Source organism: Panicum virgatum, chromosome 6N (genome assembly GCF_016808335.1).
Source record: "Panicum virgatum strain AP13 chromosome 6N, P.virgatum_v5, whole genome shotgun sequence".
Classification (NCBI taxonomy): domain Eukaryota; kingdom Viridiplantae; phylum Streptophyta; class Magnoliopsida; order Poales; family Poaceae; genus Panicum; species Panicum virgatum.
The window spans coordinates 34,004,663-34,025,579 of NC_053150.1; the positions used below are offsets into that span (position 1 = coordinate 34,004,663).

At 47.2% G+C, this 20,917-nt stretch overlaps 1 protein-coding gene across 2 annotated transcripts in view; it reads left to right on the forward strand.

Annotated features, from left to right (window-relative positions):
• LOC120679337 (probable RNA-dependent RNA polymerase 3) overlaps nucleotides 1-20,587 on the forward strand; it is a 48,633-nt gene extending 28,046 nt beyond the window's left edge. Inside the window, exons 12-19 of one of the 2 annotated variants that reach the window (XM_039960908.1) lie at nucleotides 11,845-11,993; nucleotides 12,441-12,663; nucleotides 13,354-13,579; nucleotides 14,256-14,401; nucleotides 19,090-19,249; nucleotides 19,420-19,591; nucleotides 19,827-19,993; nucleotides 20,137-20,587. In XM_039960908.1, the coding sequence (XP_039816842.1) occupies nucleotides 11,845-11,993; nucleotides 12,441-12,663; nucleotides 13,354-13,579; nucleotides 14,256-14,401; nucleotides 19,090-19,249; nucleotides 19,420-19,591; nucleotides 19,827-19,993; nucleotides 20,137-20,370 (1,477 nt within the window). In that variant the 3' untranslated portion in view covers nucleotides 20,371-20,587. Of the gene's footprint in view, nucleotides 1-11,844; nucleotides 11,994-12,440; nucleotides 12,664-13,353; nucleotides 13,580-14,255; nucleotides 14,402-14,612; nucleotides 14,621-19,089; nucleotides 19,250-19,419; nucleotides 19,592-19,826; nucleotides 19,994-20,136 lie in introns of those variants that run through there. The other variant, XR_005677143.1, reaches the window with a different exon arrangement.
• Nucleotides 20,588-20,917: the final 330 nt, after the last annotated feature.

Here is a 20,917-nt window from a genome sequence, read left to right on the forward strand (position 1 = left end):
TTTCCTACGAGTCTTGCTTGGGGGCAAGCAAGTTCTCCAGCTGGGGGAGATGTCGCGCTGGACGGCGTCAACAGTGCGGCAACGGCGTGATCACCTACAGTTAGCGTAGCGTGTGTGTTTGCCACCTGCGCGTGGTGTGTGTGAGGGCCCGCTGGCCAGTTGGGTTCGGCTGATATAAGCCGCAACCGCGTAAAGGAGAAGACATGTTGAAATTGATCTCGAAACAGATCGGTGATCGGGATAGAGGATTCTTTCCTCCTCCCCAAGTTGTCCTCCGAAACTGATCTCTGTCTGGTCTAGCTCACGTCACCGATTCACCGGCGGCCACGGGTGTGACATGCTAGAGGATAATTCCATTGTATTCCTCCAAACCCTAGAAGGATGGGCAATATAGTAGTCTATACATGGGCCTCTAGATGGGTCTAACACATATTCACCAACACCCCCCGCAGTCTGAACTACTGGGGCAGCGGAGTTCAAGACTGGAGAACAAAGAAAGCACACACAGGGACAACACCCCCTCGCAGCCACAACTAGCCACCTGCTACGTTGAGGCTGGAGCGAAACTCCGAGAAAGTCGAGGAGGGGAGACCCTTGGTGAAGATGTCGGCAAACTGGGAGGTGGTCGGGACATGAAGGACCCGAACGTCGTCGATAGCAACCCGGTCGCGAACGAAGTGCAAGTCGATCTCCACATGCTCCGTCCGCTGATGCTGAACGGGATTGGTGGAGAGATACACGGCGCTGACGTTGTCGCAGTAGATGAGCGTGCTCTTAGCGAGCGGGCTATGGAGCTCCGCCAAGAGCTGTCGAAGCCAGGACGCCTCCGCCACGCAGTTAGCGATAGCACGGTACTCCGCCTCGTCACTGGAGCGGGAGACAACCGACTGCCGCTTGGACGACCAGGAGACAAGGTTGTTGCCTAGGAAGACGGCATAGCCGGAAGTGGAGCGGCGAGTGTCCGGACAGCCAGCCCAGTCAGCGTCGGTGTAGACAACCAGCTCAGCAGAGGGAGACCGGTGAAGAACCAGGCCAAAGTCAACAGTGCCACAGACGTAGCGGAAGAGACGCTTCAGCGCAGCAAGATGTGACTCTCGGGGATCATGCATATGAAGACAGACCTGCTGAACGGCATATGTGAGGTCCGGCCTGGTGAAAGTGAGGTATTGCAAGGCTCCAACAAGACTCCGGTAGGCAGTAGGATCAGCCACGGGATCACCCAGAGCAGCAGACAGCTTCGCCTAAGTGTCGACAAGAGTGGAGCATGGCTTCCAATCAGTCATCCCAGCTCGCTCCAGAATATCAAGTGCATACTGCCGCTGGTGAAGGAGAAGGCCAGATGGGCGAGACTCAACAGTAACACCTAAGAAGTGATGGAGCTGACTAAGATCCTTCATAGCAAACTTCTGCTACAGAGAGGAGATGATGCGCTGAAGCAACTGCTGACTGGAGGCTATGAGCACAATATCATCAACATAGAGCAGCAGGTAGGCAGTCTCATCCCCACGGCGGTAGATGAACAGAAAAGTATCAGACTTGGTCTTGGTGAACCCCAATGTTAGTGAGAACGTGGCGAACCGAGAATACCAAACCCGAGGAGCCTGCTTCAGACCATAGAGAGATTTGTTGAGCCGTCAGACCATGTCCGGATGACTGGAGTCCACGAATCCCACTAGCTGAGTACAATAGACTGTCTCTGATAAAGTGCCATGGAGAAACGCATTCTTCACATCCAGCTGGTGCACAGGCCAAGAGCGAGCGAGAGAGCGAGCGAGAGGACCGTGCGCACTGTAGCAGGCTTCACCACTGGACCGAAGGTCTCATCATAGTCCACACCAGGCCGCTGGATGAAACTCCGGAGAACCCAGCGAGCCTTGTAGCGATCCAATGTGCCATCAGCCCGACGCTTATGCGTCCAGATCCACTTGCCAGTGACCACATTGCAACCAGACAAACGCAGCACGAGGTCCCACGTCTGGTTAGCAAGAAGAGCCGCGTACTCCTCCATCGCGCGACGCCAGTGAGGACCCGCCAGGGCGTCGCAGACAGAGGAGGGTACCGGAGAGATCGGCGGCTCTCCCTCGGTGGCGAAGAGAGTCGCGGGCTGAGAAGCCATCCGCCGAGTCACCATGGGATGAATATGACCAGGGTCCGGATGGATGACGGGCGGGTGGTACACCACCGGCTCGTCACGAGAGCGAGATGGTGGAGGTGGCGGTGGCGACGCTGGAGCCTCCGGAGCCGGAGTCGGCGCCGGTGCCGGCACCGAACGACGCCGGTACACCTGCACCGGCTGAGCGTAGCGCGCAGGCGCAGAAGGAGGCACCGGGGCCACGCGTGGCGCGACAGGAGACACCGGGGGCCGCGCGTGGCGCAGCAGGAGACACCGGGGCCGCACGTGGCGCGACAAAAGGCACCGGGGCCGCGCGAGACGCAGCAGAGATCACCCGAGGCGGTGTGCCGGTGTACCAGAAAGACTTACAGGAAAAGGACAGACAGACAAAGATGGCTTAACCACCGGGTCAGGCGAAAACAGGAACTCCAACTCGGGGTCAGAGGAAGGTGTAGAGGAGGTGGAGTAGGGGAAATCCGACTCGTCAAACACAACGTGTCGGGAGATGAGGACCCGACGAGAGCTGAGGTCAAAGCATCGGTACCCCTTGTGGTCAGGGGAGTAACCAAGAAACACACAACGAGTCGAGCGGGGTGCCAACTTGTGAGGAGCAGTGGCGGAGATGTTAGGATAACATGCACACCCGAAGACACGAAGATGGTCGTAGCTGGGAGGGGTACCGAAAAGAGCGTGGTGTGGAGTGGAAGCAGGAGAAGCTGTTGACGGAAGGCGGTTGAGCAAGTAGGTGGCAGTGTGGAGACTCTCAGCCCAAAAGCGGGGAGACAGAGAGGTCTGGATCATAAGGGTGCGCATGACATCGTTCGTCGTGCGAATCATCCGCTCAGCCTTGCCGTTCTGAGGAGAGGTATACGGACAAGACATGCGCAGCTGAACACCCCGAGAGAGAAAGAAAGAACGGGAGGTGGAGTTGTCGAACTCACGCCCGTTGTCAACACTGGACGGCCTTAATGGTGAGGCCGAACTGAGTGGACACCCAGGTAAAGAAGTGGAGGAGGGTGGGAAAGGTCTCAGACTTGGCGCGCAAAGGAAAAGTCCAAGAGTAATGAAAAAAATCATCAACTACCACCAGATAGTATTTATAACCAGAAATGCTGGGTACAGGAGAAGTCCACAGGTTGTTGACACCAAATTTTGGTAAATCTCATGTAATCTGAAGCATAAGGATCGTCAGCTGCTAAGTGTGCATCGGCAGGGGTGATATGCAACGAACAGGTATATATGCCGATGATTCACAAGTCTATCTTGTCTAGGGGATGTTGGAATTTAATGCTCATGCCGAGGTCCAGAGATGTTGGCTTGGATTCGTCACGAAAGAAGCTGAAGGGATATACGCATGCATGTATCAGCGAATCCAAAGATTGTTCACGTGTAAACAAAAGGGAAGAATCTTAGGTTGGTTTCCGTAATTGAAAACGTGGGGTTGGTCCATTGTTTGAATAAGCATGACACGTGCACGAGTTGATGCTTAATTAAATAAGAGAGGGAAAATCGGAAGAAGGATTTGGCCAATGCTACGTACATGGAAAGGATGTCACGGAAGATACCTGCAGATCATCTTTTCTGGACGGGATCAGAGGAAGCTTCATTAGCAAGGATTCTACATATGGAAAATAGAGTCCATGTATTTTAATATTAGTATCTTTAGATATTTCTTCATTAGCAAGTCTGGTGTGCCGTGACCGGCTAGGTTGTCTAGCCTATAAATATGTACTCCCGTCCATTTTGGAAGGGTTATCACACGATCAACAAACAAACTCTACTTTTTACTTGCAATTTACTTTTCGGCGACTTCGCCACTTTTCTTTTCTTTTCGGCGAGTTATTTCGAGTTGATCAAGGACGCCTCACATTCGAGCGACTTGATCTGCTGGTAATTTTTTTTTACCGAGTAAATCTGAGCTTTAGCTTCCGGGCGCATCACTGTCGCTTCGTTCGGATCTATTCAAAAGTTATCGAATTATATTTAGGCTTTGACTTCCGGGCGTATGTTGTCGTCTCGTCTAGATTAATTCACAATTTATCGATACCTGCTAGTTCTATAGGTTTTACCTATTGTTTTAGCTTTTATCGATATCTGTACATCTTGAAATATGTTTGATCGGCTGCTTATTGTGTTATTTTATTTAAAAACATCATATAGCCGATTAGATCTATTTCAGGTTGTCTGATAGCGTTGTTTAGGTTACACATTCGTAGCCTTTACATTGCTTCCCGCGCGCATTGGCTGATCTAGCCGATCGTCTATTTCAAATCGGCTGATCGAAGTTGATTTTGTCATCGGCAATCGCCTGCCGATACGACCTGTGAGGGATATTCGGAACCCCAGCCGATACACCCTCGAATTTAACGTTTACTCTGTCTCCTTGTCAATCAACAGGTCAGATTGACTGGCACGCTTGGTTCACTTTCCGTGCTTGGCGAACACTTGCCCTCGGATTCCAATGTGTTGATTTTTGCGTCAACACATCTTTTGGCACACCCAGTGGGACACGACAATATCATCATGGATTTTCCAACGGAGATGTTCGAGCAAGCTATGAAACAAGCAATGGGCAACTGGACTATAACAGCCTATCGAGCACGACGAATAATACAGTAAAACGTGTGGATACTGATGAAATTGTTCATCAGTTCGATTATCACACCTCATGGCCGATGGTTTATCAGCATCAAACATCGGCTCAGACAGGCGGTTATCAATATTATGCATCGGCTCCGCAGCCGATGGCTTGTCAGCAACCATGGTTAACAGTTCAACATCCACAACAGTCAATAGTTCAGTATCGAACATTGGCTCAGACAGGTGGTTATCAATATTATGCATCGGCTCCACAGCCGATGGCCTGTCCGCAACCATGGTCAATGGTCCAGCAGCTACAGCCGATGACTCATCAACAACAGCGGTTAGGTAGCTGTTGGCCGCAAGCATCAGTTCCTCAGCCATCAATCCATCATCAGGTCCAATCGGCTATTAGGCAAGAGAAGGCTCAATGGGAGGAGTTTGCACAACTGATGAGGGTCAACGAAGATTTGTTTCCGTCCTGCATGGCCAGAGTGGACAACGAAAATAAATGTGTCGAGTCTGAAAATTTGAATTCCTGAATGACTGATAAATCAGGAGACACAAATTATAAAGCACAAAATTCGGTTAGCAGATCCAAAGACGGGGACCAATGTAGAGAAGAATATAGCTTTGAAAAGCCTCACGAAGAAGAAGCTCTAGCAATTAAGAAGGAAGAGGCTAAAATCAGCTTGACTGAATGGGTAAAGAATATAAAGCTGACTTCATGCCCATACGTCAAAGAAGAACCTGAGAGGTCTGGATCAATGGAAATTGTTATGCTTGATGGCCGTTTGCCAAGGATGGTCAATATTTTATTTTTCCAGCCTGAAGTGGTCGATGGATGGATGGAGGTTGCAGAGGCAAGGAAGAAGATTATTTCTTGGAATAATTATTGCCCACCTTCCAAAAATATTATCCAGGAATATCGGCTGCTTGGAATTTGTCTTCCGTGGAAGCCAGGTGATCAAGAGCAAAAAATTATTGCTCAAAATTATCGGCTACTTGGAGATTATTTTCCCTGGGACCCAGGTGGACAGAGTTGTAACTACACTAAATACCGCAGCCGATGAAGATTAATTGGCTAGGAAGTGCATATGGGATTGCCGGCCTGGGGATTAAATATAATATTGAATTAATATTGATCCAATGGCAAGAAGAGAGTACAAGATCGTTGCATCGGCAGACTGGGAAAGTTGTGCCGACGGCTGTATAGGATAGTTGATACATCTGTCAACTCCATTGTGGGATACGATCATATCACAATATTGATGTTGAAAGCTGAGGAGACATGTCTCTCGGCTATACATTATTCCGATGGATTAAAGGGCAGCTGTGTGTATCAAGTTCATCGGTCAAAAGAGTATTTATCTGCTTATTGGAGTTAATTCAATTCAATATAATATATTCCAGCAAATTCGGCCGATATAGTGATTTCAGAAAAGGCCGATAGCCTAATGCAACGTGCGGAAGATGTGGTGCTAATTAATTGTTGATCTCCTAATTCAATGTCATGAGCACATATACTAATCTGGGTTGTTACGCTACCTGAGGATCCAGGTGGCTTCATCGGCTATTGTTAATATGATGAGTCAGCCGATGGATGTGACAAAGTTTGGAATTGATTTATCGGCTTTTTTCTTCCAGCTGCCGATAGTGTCATTTGTTATATTGATAGAAGCAGCTTGTTTGAAGCAAGAAACATTGAAGCCAATAATAATTGAAGATGGTGATATAGTAACCCACGTGGTTGTTCATAGAGCCGATGGTCATCTCCTAGTGGGACCGATGGCTTATGTTGATGATTATTTCTGGTGATTACATCGGCACAAAAAAATTAGTTTATAATTGATGGACAGAGTGGCCGATGGAACTTCTTCGTTGTCAGATTTACAACACGCAAATTGACAGATGATCGGCCGGGATTCTTGACCTTTAAACACCAAAGCAAGGTGGTTTGTGAAACAACTATGCAACATATCCTGCCATTGCGAGTGTGGGGACCGATGATGAGCAGACAGCAGAATGTGACGGCAATGAGATGGAACAAGACTGTTTGCATATCAGCTCTCTACGAAGATGCACGCTGTCGCCAAGATGTGTGTACGTGCGGGTTGACCCAGACGTTTCTCTGTTTGTTGCAGTGGATCCTCGAATTATTCAGGAACAAATAAATGATATATAGTATGATGGAAAGCTGATGAGGAGCTGCAGTGAATCCTATACCATGCATATGTTAGGGAAAACTGCATACATCGGCTGAGAACACTATAATTTGTATGCATCGGCTGAATAGTCATTAGAAGAAATGATTTGTGTAGAGCCGATGGCCCAAATTGAGAGGACGTCAATAGAGTTATCATATAAAAGAGAGAGAGGAGAAACAGCCGATGAGGTTGATGAAGGGAAAACTCGGACTTCCCCTTCAACGTTAAGGCAGGCAGGTTGCTGAGCATGGTCACGGAAGCTATGGCGTCCTAGTCATCCCGGCAGTAAGATTACAGCAGCGGCAGGGGATAATATTATCTAATCGCGGAGGCCTCGCTGAAGAAGGGTATTCATTCTTTTATACTGCGAGATGCGCTCATAGCCAAGCACCAGAATCGGCCTTATCGTAGTTCGGAGGAGCAAATGCGGCCGATTTGGATATACATGGTATGGTCGGCAAGTTCATAAGGTACACGAGGTGGGATGAAGAATCCCAGGATCATCGGCTGGCATAAGACTCGGCATGTTGCCTGCAAAGTTTGAGCCGATGAAGTGGAACTAGCTTGTCCATATGGAAGATATATGATGTCTGAACGTACTTGGTCGGATATCAGATTCTTCAGTCAGAAGTACGTGACGGATAAATAAGTGTTGACATCAGCCGATCCTTGATGACAAGTCCAGATATCTCTTGTAGCTGTAATGACCATTCATCGGCAGATTAAAAGTAGAAGGCCTTGCATACACACATCAGCAAGCCTAGCTGCGTCATGCTGAATCGAAGAATCTTGGATTCATACCAAATAGATCAAGGTGATGTTGCTTCGGCTCAGGAAATTAATATGGTCAAGGTCAACAGGCGCAAGATGCTCATCGGATCCATAGTTGAAAGATCAAGAGAGAAACCAATCATGATCAGTGGCCAGAGAGAGACCGATGTATGTGTTCATTATCCTTCCTAAAGATAATTCTAAAATATAGATGTCGAAGGGGCATGTCGGCACTTTGGAAAAATTAGAACTGTTGGGATGCCGGCAAGAAGCTCTTCAGTTCGTGGTATATCAACCGCTACAGAAAACATGACAGACCAGCCATTTGAGTTTCTGCGGCCGATGATAAAAATAGCCGATGGAGTTGTACTAGTTCATCGGTTGCCCTGTTTTTGGAAGATGGATAGGCAGCAAGTGGCATATAATATTATTCTCCCTGGCTGATGATGCACAGCCGATGGTCCAGTTTGAGCATTAGCCGATCTCAACTTCCATTGGATACATGAAGATGCTTACCTTTTGGCTTGGCCGACTGTTCCGGAATTCATTGGCCATTGATCGAGTTGGATCATTAAAGTTAACTTCCTCAATATATTACAGTAAGAAAAAGAAACAGGGCATCAATGGTGACGTGATGTTTTTGAACATCAATATTATGCTATATATGGTATCTGCTTTTATCGGCTCGTCCCATGCAGAAAACTCATAGCCGATAGATAGCAAAGAAAGGAGCCGATGTCCATGACTCTGGGTAGCCTGTTCTGAATGCGTATCCCAGGGGTAGCATCAGCGATCAATTTAGAAGTGATGAACTGATCAGAGCATTGCACGGCCAATAGAGAATTCGGCTACCTACAGATTAATTATCAAGCAACTCAGCTAGTGCTCGAGGGATCTCATCTCAGTATGCATAATTTGGATACGGTGCGAGGCCGATGAATATAACAATGATCGGCACAAGTTATATGAAGAAGTATATGTCGGCGCAGACACAGTTAGCATGCTCGCGGAAACGGTGATCGTGGACTACGAGATACGCCGATATTGAAGGGTGTCAGAGGGCCATTAATTTAGTGCTGTGGTCTCCTCAATTCTGCTCAAGACGCCTCAACTCCGACGGATGAATTAATCTTGGCAAAATATGGACACCTTGACGGGAATCCCAAGTTCATTGTGGCCAACGGCAAGCATGCAGAAGGAAGAAGCAAGCTAGCAACGGCAAGATTGTGGAGCATATATTTTATGCATATATGTGCATGCACCTGTATAGTTATTCGAGACCACCTGCCGTGCATTCATAGGCCGATAAGGTTACATAATGGAATAGTGCTTATCATTCGGCTGATCGACCATCACGCTATACAAGATTGAGATCGATGAAGACCACTCGAGAAGGGGCTCAGGATTCAGATGTCAAACAACGGGATACGAGAAGCCGACATGACCAACCAGTGCTCTAATTATGCTACAGCCGATGATTACTGGACAGCAAGGGCTGACAATCACAAGATTACGATGTTGCTGCCCCATTGCCAATACTGGTATGATCAGAAAGACCTTACTTCTTACTGCAAAAGTACTTGAGAATTTTATTTTGCGAAAAAATGAAAATAACTTAGCTCCTCGATGGCATGATAAATTCCTACCAGAGCCATATGCATGTTGACATCTTTGAAAACCTTACGCATATGCTGCTTGTTTTGCATTGAGCTTTGTTAAATTGTTTGTGACCCTTGTGAGATTCGTTTCATGCTTTTAAGATCAAGATCACGAACACTCCACATATACTTGTGCCGACTTCTACACTGGAAGTTGTGCAAAAACATGCCTTTCATCCACACAAAAATACTCTTATCATTTTGACATGACTCTTCATATTGCAAAAAGAATATGAGCTATGCGAAAGAAAAAGAAAAAAGTATCCGTTCCCAGAAGCATTGGAAAAGGAAAAAGAAAAAAAAGAAAAAAGAAAGATAGCCCATATCTCAAAATAAAAGATAGAGTCATGTAGAAAGAGGTGCGAGTTTCATCCAGAAAATTCCACACATGCACATCTTGATCTGATTGTATGACCTGTTTTCTCTATTGGATCCGGTTTTTGACTTTGCAATATATGCGGTACAAGTATGCGTCCTCTTCATCCCCTACCCTGAGCTCCACTGAAAAGCCTTATTAGAAATAGGGAAGAAAGAGGCGGCCCAATGCCTTGGTGAGGAATCATATACATTGAGCGATCTGAGAGAGTCATTTGAGGAGCAAAGTTTTATTCTGATTTAAAAATCTTTCGAAAAACCCAAGTTATTTAGTAGGAAGAGTGGAGTTGACTTGATCCCTCAAGTTGGCTTTAAAATTGTGGTGCACATCATGAAGAGGATTATCGGCCATAAAAGAGTTAAATTCTGGTAAGTTGCTTGAAGTAAGACATCGGCTATGAAAGAGCAGCATCATAAAAGCCGAGGTCTCCTATCCATGAAGTGACTGAGCAGATTAAGGCGTTGGATTTACAGAGTTTCGAAGCATAAAGCCTTCATACTCCGAAACTGGGGGGCTTGTGTTGAAACCAAATTTTGGTAAATCTCATGTAATCTGAAGCATAAGGATCGTTAGTTGCTAAGTGTGCATCGGCAGGGGTAACATGCAACGAACAGGTATATATGCCGATGATTCACAAGTCTATCTTGTCTAGGGGATGTTGGAATTTAATGCTCATGCCGAGGTTGCTTATTGTGTTATTTTATTTAAAAACATCATATAGCCGATTAGATCTATTTCAGGTTGTCTGATAGCGTTGTTTAGGTTACACATTCGTAGCCTTTACATTGCTCCCCGCGCGCATCGGCTGACCTAGGCGATCGTCTATTTCAAATCGGCCGATCGAAGCCGATTTTGTCATCGGCAATCGCCTGCCGATACGACCTGTGAGGGATATTCGGAACCCCAGCCGATACACCCTCGAATTTAACGTTTACTCTATCTCCTTGTCAATCAACAGGTCAGATTGACTTGCACGCTTGGTTCACTTTCCGTGCTTGGCGAACACTTGTCCTCGGATTTCAGTGTGTTGATTTTTGCGTCAACACAGGTCACAATGAACAAGATAAAAAACATGTGTCGCATGCGAGGAAGAAGAAGAAAAAGGAAGTCTAATATGACGACCAAGCTGGCACGCATGACAAAGGTGCTTAGCATGAGCCCTAGTACAAGAAACATCAGTACTACGACTAAGCTGAGCCAAAACGTCGCGTCTGGGGTGACCAAGCCGGCGGTGCCAGGTGGTGGAAGACGGCGCCGTGGCAAAGGCAGCAGACGAAGAAGAAGTCGAAGGCGAAGCAGCGGAAGCAGGAAGACGAAGGGTGTAAAGGGGCCCCGAGCTGTCACATCGGAGGAGCGGATGCCGGGAAGCCGAATCCTTCACAGTAAGACCGGAGGAGTCAAATTCGATGGAACAAGAATTGTCAGCAGTAAACTGGCGAATGGAAAGAAGATTATGAATCATCTGAGGAGCAACAAAAACGGCGGGAAGAGGGCGGCGGCGGCGGATCCGCGCCCGCAGGGGCGGGCTGAGGCGGCGGCCATGGCGGCGTGGCCGCAGCCGCCGCAAGGGCGGCGGCAGGCCCCCAGGGGCGGCGCACGCCTGCAGCGGCCGCAGCAGCAGAAGAGGAGGAGAGGGGAGGGGGCGCCGGCGGCCGGCCGGCCATGGAGGCGGCGGCGGCAGCTGGAGAGAGGGGGGAGAGAGAGAGAGAGGCTAAACCTAAGTTGATACCATGCTAGAGGATAATTCCATTGTATTCCTGCAAACCCTAGAAGGGTGGGCAATATAATAGTCTGTACATGGGCCTAACACATATACACCAACAATAAGTCTGGTTGAGGCAAGGCTTACTGCTGACCATCTTTGATGTTAGTATTTTGTGTATGGCTGTATGTACTATAATTAGGAATTTAGGACAACTTGTTTCATTAGTTCCTCAACTTTTGGATCAGTTGATGCACAAAATTCACTATGATAGCATAGCCTTGCTCTCATTTGAGTACCTTCTGCACTTCAGTGAAAAAAAAATAGTGTTGTACCTGTGCCTACCTTTCCTCCATAACTGATGCTTCTGTCAGCAAAGATGTTAATTGATTTCTTTTGGTTCAAAACAAGTAACATTATTCTTTTCTTTTTCTCAGCCATCGACCCAGAAGGGCATATACATCAAGGTCCCTAATTGCTCTACTTCAGCATGGAGGAGTTAAGACAGAATTTTTTATGGAGCTTCTGCAGGATGCAATTGAAGTGGCTGAGAATGCTTGCTATGATTTCAAAGCTGCACTAAAACGTTAGTTTGTTCTATCGGTATTCCATGGTCTTCACACACTGCCTTTGTGCATCTTTGTAGTATGGGCAAACTGATTTTGCTTTCATCTGTTGTAAGACCTGCCCTCCAACGTTTGTAACTTTTTACATGCTTTGATATCTGCCCTCTAATTTTCATAGCTTTGTACATGCTTTGATAGTCTTCATGGAGTTGGTCGGGCTGTTGCTAGGTCTAGGCCTTGTTCCGGTCATGTCTGTTGCTAGTGGCTAATAGCCTTGGCAATATTGTAATTGGTGGGTTTCCCTCCTTTGTTCTCCTCTCTTTTCTTAATGAGATGATACGCAACCCTCATGCGTTTTCGAGAAAAAAGAAAAAAAAACACATGCTTTGATAGTACTCCTTGTGGTTATTTTTCTTACTTGCCTTCTAGCATTTGATTTCAGAACTCTCTTTTGATCTTTCCTGCAGTTGCATCTGGTTATGCTAATATGGAGGATGCAATGACGGAGCGAATGATTCATTCTGGAATTCCACTAGAAGAGCCATACTTGCAATCTCGACTGATTTTCATGGCTAACCTGGAAAGGAAAGGACTCAAAGAAGGAAAGCTACCAATTGATGACTGCTACTCTTTGATGGGTACAACAGATCCTACTGGAAAGCTGAAACCCACAGAAGTTTGTGTGATACTGTAAGTGAGCAATATTCTCCTTCATTTCTGTTTCCTTCAAATGCTTTTTTCTGTATATTGCCATTGTCCTTCATCTCTGGAAGTTACTAAGAAACTTCAAATGTCTCTTTCTGTCTGGATGATTTTTTAGTAGCAATGCACGAACTTAACTAGTTCTCTCTTTCAATTTCTTTTATTTAAATACCATTTTTTAACAACAATATTAATTTGAAATACTACTCCACTTGCCATGTGAGCTAAGTTGTTCTCTATTTTCTTTTGTCAATGTGACCATGCCTTTGGTAAAAATAATAATATCAGAGAGTAGGTCATAGTGGCTTAAACTCTAAAACTGGTGGAGAAATATATATGGACCTTTGATACTTACAAAATATAACTATATCTGTTGTCAAATTTGACTAACCAGGTAGCATATTAATATAGTGTATAAGAGAAAAAAGAAATTGACAAATTTCAGTGGTGGAGTAATTTCATTTAAAGAATGGTAACTGGTAAGAAGTGGCCTTTTTCTTTTTAAAGTTTCACAAGAAGATACTAAGAAGTAAGAACTTGGATTCTTTGCCATGCTTAGATTCCTATTAAAAATACATCCATGTGCATACATTAAGCATTGGATCAGCACTAATATTTGACAGCAGGTTCTTGGTTCTTTTGGGTTTATTGCTGACTTTATATCCACCTATTAAACAGTGACAATGGACAAATTTCCGGAGATGTGCTTGTTTATAAGTCACCTGGGCTACATTTCGGTGATGTACATGTTTTAACTGCAACAAGAATTAGTGGTCTTGAGGATATTGTCGGGTACTCCAAATATGCAATACTTTTCCCTACTTCTGGCAAACGATCTTTGGCTGATGAGATGGCCAATAGTGATTTTGATGGCGACATGTACTGGGTCTCAACAAACCTTAAGGTTTAGTTCATCTTTAACTGACATTTACTTGAATTTCTTTTGGAATCATGGCCTTGAAGGAGCCATTGTGTGGCAATCATGGCCTTGAAGGAGCCATTGTGCGGCCCCCACCTATTGCTCTTGCAGTTAGTTAAATAAACTCAGTTGAAGTTAACATGCAGGCTAAACTGGACACTGAATTATTTAATAGACATGTAGCCTGCTTCCAGAGTAAAATATTGCAATATCATCCTGCTGCCTACATGCAGTTTGTCACTGAAAGTGTGACAAGAATACAAGATAGGCAATTAAAACGAGGCACATCTGGCACCGTTGCCTGAAGATCGGACGGACACGAAACAATGCGATGAACAGGGCAACAGTAGAAGGCATGTAGGCATAGTAGCATTAATAGATATTAGTACATCTATACGTTTAGTAACCTTAATAGATATTAGTAAGTTATTCTTTCTTTAGAAGAATTACATCCATTATACGCTGGCATAGTAGCATTGTACTGTATATTGCTTATTCAATGTTCTTGAATAAAATATAAAGTTCACATGCTATGTCAATATTCTGGTCATTATTTTTTCTATAATTTTATTTTATCTGAAAATTTCTATTCTGGCATATTCTGTCCTCTTAAGTCTCAGCATTATTGCTACCCTGATTGAGAACATGGCCTTTTCCCCAGTTACTGAAGCAGTTCAATAAAAGTGAGCCTTGGGTTCAACAAATCAAACCCAAGAAGACCAAGCTAAAGGGACCCATGGATTTTAATGAATTCAATATTGAAAGAATGCTCTTTGATTTTTTCTTGAAAGCTACATTTAAACCCAGGTATTACTGCATTTCTATTTTTTTCAGACATGTCCTGATAAATCTTATTAGAAAATCTGAAATTATTTTTTACAGGATGTAAATTTGCATTGTGGATTACACAATAATTTTAAATAATATCAGCAGTTCCGCACGTCCTCATTAGTAACTAGTTTTGTTCTAGGAACTACATACTTTTTGCGGATTACTGAGTTACATTTCTTTTTTATAGATATCCAGGTAAAGACAATCTATCTTCACAGCCATGGACGTGACTTGGTTTTGAATTGACCAGTGTAGTCTGCACAAATTTGTACCTAATCATTAAGTACTAGTTCCATTTTGAACATCATATGAGCATTCTTCTATTGTGTACTGAAGCAAGTCTCTTTAATTATTCGAAGATATCCAATTAATCATGTAACATATCATGTTCAGTTGCAAACAAAGGAGAAATTGCATAATGCTTCCATACCAAACAGCCATGCATAGTTGTGCTTATAATGTCATTCCTTGTTTACTTATGTAATGCGGCCATTGGTGAGATGAATTAACTGTCATCTCTGCCTATCTTTACGCTATTCAATTAGGATATGTTTTCAATCCATTTTATGAATATCAGGATATACCTTATCCTTTAGGTTTATAGTGTTCATGTAACTGAAACGCATTAGATCCCTTGCCTATGTATAGCTTCGGTACCCAAAAGCTCATGGTCATGTACAGCCCATTAGGTCCCATTTAGGTTACTGTTCATGTATGGACAGTAATCGTGGAAAAGTACCTCCATTAGGCTTTCGTTGTTATTGAGAGATAAGATTAGGTGAGGTTGTTTCCTTAATTCTAGAGGTTAAGAAACACCTGGCGTGTTCGATACAGTTTTTTTTTTCTTTTTTTTTAGGGCAGCAGCTGCTACAGCGGCTGGCTCTCTACTGCCACCAGCAGCTGCTATAGCCGGCAAAAAGCTATACCGAACACGTACCTGAAGGAGAGAATAATTGTGTGTATTCCTCCAAACCCTGGAAGGGTGGGTAATATGGAACCTATACATGAGCCTCTAGATGGGCCTCTATACATGGGTCATAAGGCCACTCACACATACATGGGTCATAAGGCCACTCACACATACACCAACACCCCCCTGCAGTCTGAACTACCGGCGTAGCGGTGTTCAAGACTGGATAACAAAGAAAGCACACATAGGGCAAACACCCCCCCGCAGCCACAACTAGCCACCTGCTACGTTGATGCTGGAGCGAAACTACGAGAAAGTCGAGGAGGGGAGACCCTTGGTGAAGATGTCAACAAACTGGAAGGTGGTCGGGACATGGAGGACCCGAACATCGCCGATAGCGACCCTGTCGCGAACGAAGTGCAAGTCGATATCCACATGCTTCGTCCGCTGATGCTGAACAGGGTTGGTGGAGAGATACACGGCGCTGACGTTGTAGCAGTAGACGAGCGTGCTCTTGGCGAGCGGACTGTGGAGCTCCGCCAAGAGCTGTCGTAGCCAGGACATCGACATAGAACAGCAGATAGTCAGTCTCATCCCCACGGCGGTAGATGAAGAGAGACGTGTCAGACTTGGCCTCGGTGAACCCCAAAGTCAGCAAGAACGTGGCGAACCGAGAATACCAAGCCCGAGGAGCCTGCTTCAGACCATAGAGACTTGTTGAGCCGGCAGACTATGTCCGGACGACTGGAATCCACAAATTCCGCTAGCTGAGAGCAGTAGACTGTCTCTGACAGAGTGCCATGAAGAAACACATTCTTCACATCCAGCTGGTGGACAGGCCAAGAGCGCAAGCGAGAGGACCGTGCGCACAATAGCAGGCTTCACCACTGGACTGAAAGTCTCATCATAGTCCACACCAGGCCGCTGGGTGAAATCCCGGAGAATCCAGTGTGCCGTCAGCCCGACGCTTATGTGTCCAGATCCACTTGCCTGTGACCACATTGCAACTAGAGGGACGCGGCACGAGGTCCCATGTCTGGTTAGCAAGAAGAGCCGCGTACTCCTCTTCCATCGCGCGACGCCAGTGAGGATCCGCCAGGGCATCGCGGACAGAGGAGGGTACCCATGGAACAAGAATTGTCAGCGGTAAACTGGCGAATGGAAAGAAAGTTGTGAACCATCTAAGTAGCAACAAGGACATTGGGCAGACGAAAAGAGTCAGGAGCAGAACCCACGGCCGTGACAAGAAGACAAGACCCATCACCAACCATGATGGAAGAAGGACAAGAGGGGTGTGGGGGTCGGACAGAGGAGAGGATACCGGCATATGGGGTGGTGTGGAAGGAGGCACCCGAGTTGGCGATCCACTTAGTGCTGACCGGCGGCGCCAGTCCCTTGGTGCTGAAGGACTGCGCCAGAGCGACCTGGTCCCACCCCCCAAGCCAGGTCGGCTGCTGGCTGGGCTTAACGGGCGGGGTCCAGGACGGCGCGCAGAGAGGAGCCGCATCGGTGAACATGGCCGCCGGCTGGAGCTGAGGACGAGGCCCCCCCTCCCGGACCCTAGAAGGGCCACATCGAGATGCGCCCTGACCATGGGTTGCTGAAGGATGGCCAGGGCATATCTCCAGGGGCGGGAGCCGGAGCCGGAGTCGGCAAGCCCCGACGGCCCCCACCGGTACCCCCAGAAGCAGGGCCACCAGTACCACCACCACCCTGTCCCCCCCGCCGACGACGTCCACGCCCCCCTCCCCCTCCACCTCCGGTCTGCCCGGCGGGAGCAGCACCAAGGAGTGAGGTGGCAGGAGCGGCGGAGGAAGCCGGTGGAGCAGCAACGAGCGTAGTGGGAGTGGACGAGGACGACCCGGGCGCGAGACCCCTGGTGATCTCGAGGGCGAGGTCGTCCCGGACCTGCAGGAAGGAGGGGAAGGGCCTTTGGCAGGTGATCCATGTCTTCAGGTGGTCGTAGGTGCTGCTCAGGCCACGCACGACATTGAGCACCAAAACCCGATCAGACACCGGACACCTGAGGTCGTGAAGAGCATCTGTCATGCCTTTCATCCGCCGGCAGAACTCACCGACGGAGAGGTCCCCCTGCTCGAAGGTGCGGAAGCTGGCGTCGAGCCGGAGAGTGCGGAACTCGGCGTTGCCGTGGAATTGCCCCTCTAGCGCCAGCCAGGCATGTCGCGCGGTGCCGCTGAGGGTCCTGACGAGGTCCCGAAGATCTAGGGAGATGGTCCCAAAGATCCAGGACATGGCGACACTGTCGAGGCGCAGTCACGCCACGTCCCGCGCCTCGATCAGCGAGTCGACGAGGACGTGGTCGTCGAGGGCGTAGCGGCGGAGGGCAAGGAGGACCTGGTCCTGCCAGCGTCCGTAGGAGGACGACATGGGGTCGAGGAGGACGGTGACCAGAGCCCGGATGTTCTGAACACCGGCGGCCTGGAGGAGGAGCTGGGCGACCATTGGGTCGATCCGGTCGTGCCGGGGTCCAGAACCAGTGGGCAGGGCCTGGTAGGAAGAAGAGGCGCCGTGCTCAGGGACGACGGGAAGCTGGCCGGAGGAGACGCTGAAGTAGTGCTCCGCCTCGGCGACTCGGAGAGCAAGGGCATCGGCCGTGGCGCGCTCGCGCTCCCAACCGAGGGCAGCCACGCAGACCCGCTCCTGAGTCGCCGAAGCCTCCGACTTGGCGGCGAGGAAGGCCGCGGCGAGAGCGGCATCGTCCTGCTGCCCACTGAGAGCGGCGTCAGCGGCAGGCTGCTTGCCGGAGGCGACGGCGGCGCGGTGGGCAGCGGTGGCGGGAAAGCCGGCAGCCTAGGCGCCCAGATCTGCGCGAGCGGGAGCAGAGGAGGAGGGAGAGGAAGAGGGGAGGGGAGGGAAGGAGGAGAGGGGCGGCGGCGGCGGCTGGTGGTGCTGGCGGCTAGAGGGAGGGAGGGAGAAGTAGGCTAGATTCCATGAAGGAGAGAATAATTATGTGTATTCCTCGAAACTCTGGAAGGGTGGGTAATATGGAACCTATATATGGGCCTCTAGATGGGCCTCTATACATGGGCCATAAGGCCACTCACACATACACCAATAGTACCCCATCTTATATATAATGATGTGATTGTATCTCTTTTAATTAAACAAGTAATAGATCAAGTTTCCTAGGACAGTATCTCCTCTACCCGGCTAGTCGGCTACCCCTGCCCTTGTGGTGTGGCCGTGATGCCGGCATGGTCGTGCTGCTAGGGTTCAAGGCCACCTAAAGTATGCCCATAACACTCATGGTTGCCTATTCCATTTTTTCTTAGTTTACAATTGATTGCAAAAAAAAAACATTATGTATTAATGATGTATATCATGCTTCATAGATAATAAATTACTATAAACTAGTTGCAGCATTGTTGCCACTGCACTGATTGTAGAAGATTAACATGATTTTGGTTTTGTGATATGCAATATGAGGGGTTTCTCACTATAACGTACACTTCGTATAAGACAAGGGCATCTGGGCATGGCATGCTGTGCTTGAGTGATTCCTAATGCTTTCACTTGTCTCTGAAGTCTGAACTATAGATTTGCTATCTCAGCAACAGTTGAGTGCTGTATTTTTTCCTTGTTTGATTATTTTTTTTTATTGAAGAGTAAGACCTGGATTTATGTGTATATCTAATATAATCATTTGTTATGGATGTGTGGTATGCCTGTCCATTTCCAAGACATGATTTTGTTGATCTAACTGGTACACATGTTTGATTTTTCATCCTTCCAGTTATACAGTTGGTACATCCAATGATTGTTGGACGGCATATATGGACCGGTTCTTAACAGAAGCAGTTGATAAGGCTGAAAAGGATTTACTGTTGCCCAAGATTATTAAGTTGGTTGACATTTACTATTTGGCTCTTGACGCTTCAAAATCTGGGGACCAGGTTAATATCATTCTTGAGCTTGTAAAATTATTATTTTTTCAATGCTTTTATGTGGCATCGCATTTTGTATGATTTGCTGATTTTGTATTTGACCCTGTTTGGTCATAAAGTTGTTAGCCTTGATCGACAACGTGCTATACTTCAACAGTTTTGTTCTTCCCTCCAAACAGTTAGAAGTTGACAGAGCTGACAGGGTCACATTGTTCCCACACTTCATGGAGCGGAAAGCGAATAACGAGCGGAAAGGGAAAGACTCCTACCATTCAATATCTATTTGGGGCATACTCTATGATGCAGCAGATAAAGCAATTAAACAACATTCTGAGAAGGTTCAAGCAATTCGTAAGTTTTATAGTTGGTGTTGTTGCCTTTTGAGTTTTGATAATTTTATTTTCATATATTGGGGCATGGACTGTGAGGGCAGGAATATCATCCTCACAAAAAAGGTGTAAGGCACACAAGTTAACTGAAACTTAAGCCCCCACAAACATGGAAAGCTACCTTTTCTTTTGAACTTTTAAGAAACCAGAAGGTAACGAATTGTGAAAGTCCTTTTTTTTTTGCTTGGCATAAACAGAGATATCGATGCTTCCATGCTTTGCTGAAATGAAGGCGACTCCAGCCTGCACAGACTTATGGAGAGCCCGCTATGAAGAGTACCTGACAAAGAGCCGCCAAATTATTAATCTGGAGAAGGAAGAAAAGAGCGTCAAGTTTCAAATCCTCTACCAAAACTACAAAAATGTAAGCACAATAACACTCGCAGTTCATGTACATACGTGGCTCATGGAGGTAGCCTGTCGATCTGTGGCTCTGCTAAAAAACACTTGCAGTTCATGTACATACATGGCTCGTGGATGAGCAACAACAAACTTTCATCATTGCAGTTGCTCTACGGCGCCGAGGAGTTCGAAGAGAGCCCGAAGGACCGCGGCGAGGTGTTCGCCGAGGCCTGCGTGATCTACCGCATCGTCTACGAGCGAGCGGCGTCCACCGGCATCGGCAAGTGCGGGTTCGCGTGGACCGTCGCCGGTGCCGCGCTGTGCGAGCTCTACGCGCACACGTACGGGGGAATAACCGTGCGCTGCCCGCTCCCTGTGCTCCGCAAGCTCTACAGGTAGGGTCCCCGCCGGCGGCAACTTACTAGTTGACCCGACGTACGGTCGGGTGACCACAAATTGTGTACAAGGAACCTGTTTTATGTATGTTAATATATGAACTACTGTATGGGACATATGATACTGGTAGCTGACGTTGCGAAACTGCTGTAAGTTTGTACCTACTTCGAGCGGGGAATGCATGCTGTACATATAGTAGTATTTCGTTCGACTTCTGAAACTGCTGAGGTGATGCATGGGCGTGTGTGATCTCTTGCATGTAGGCCGTGGCTGAGACCTGAGTGTCGGGCCCGATCTCTCTGTTGTCCCAAGGACTAGTCAAACTTAAAAAAATTTGACTTAGGACAAAAATTAGAACAACCTTATTTTTGGAATGGAGTGAGTAAATTATAATCGCACAGTATCTTGAGTCGTACTGCTATAAATTTGTTTGGCGAGCTGACAACCTGGGCCCGCTCTCCCGCCACGCCCGCTGCTTTCCGCCACCTCACTCATCCCCTGCTTTGAAACAGTTGTGGCTGCCTGGCGAAAAAAACTAGTACCAGAGTAA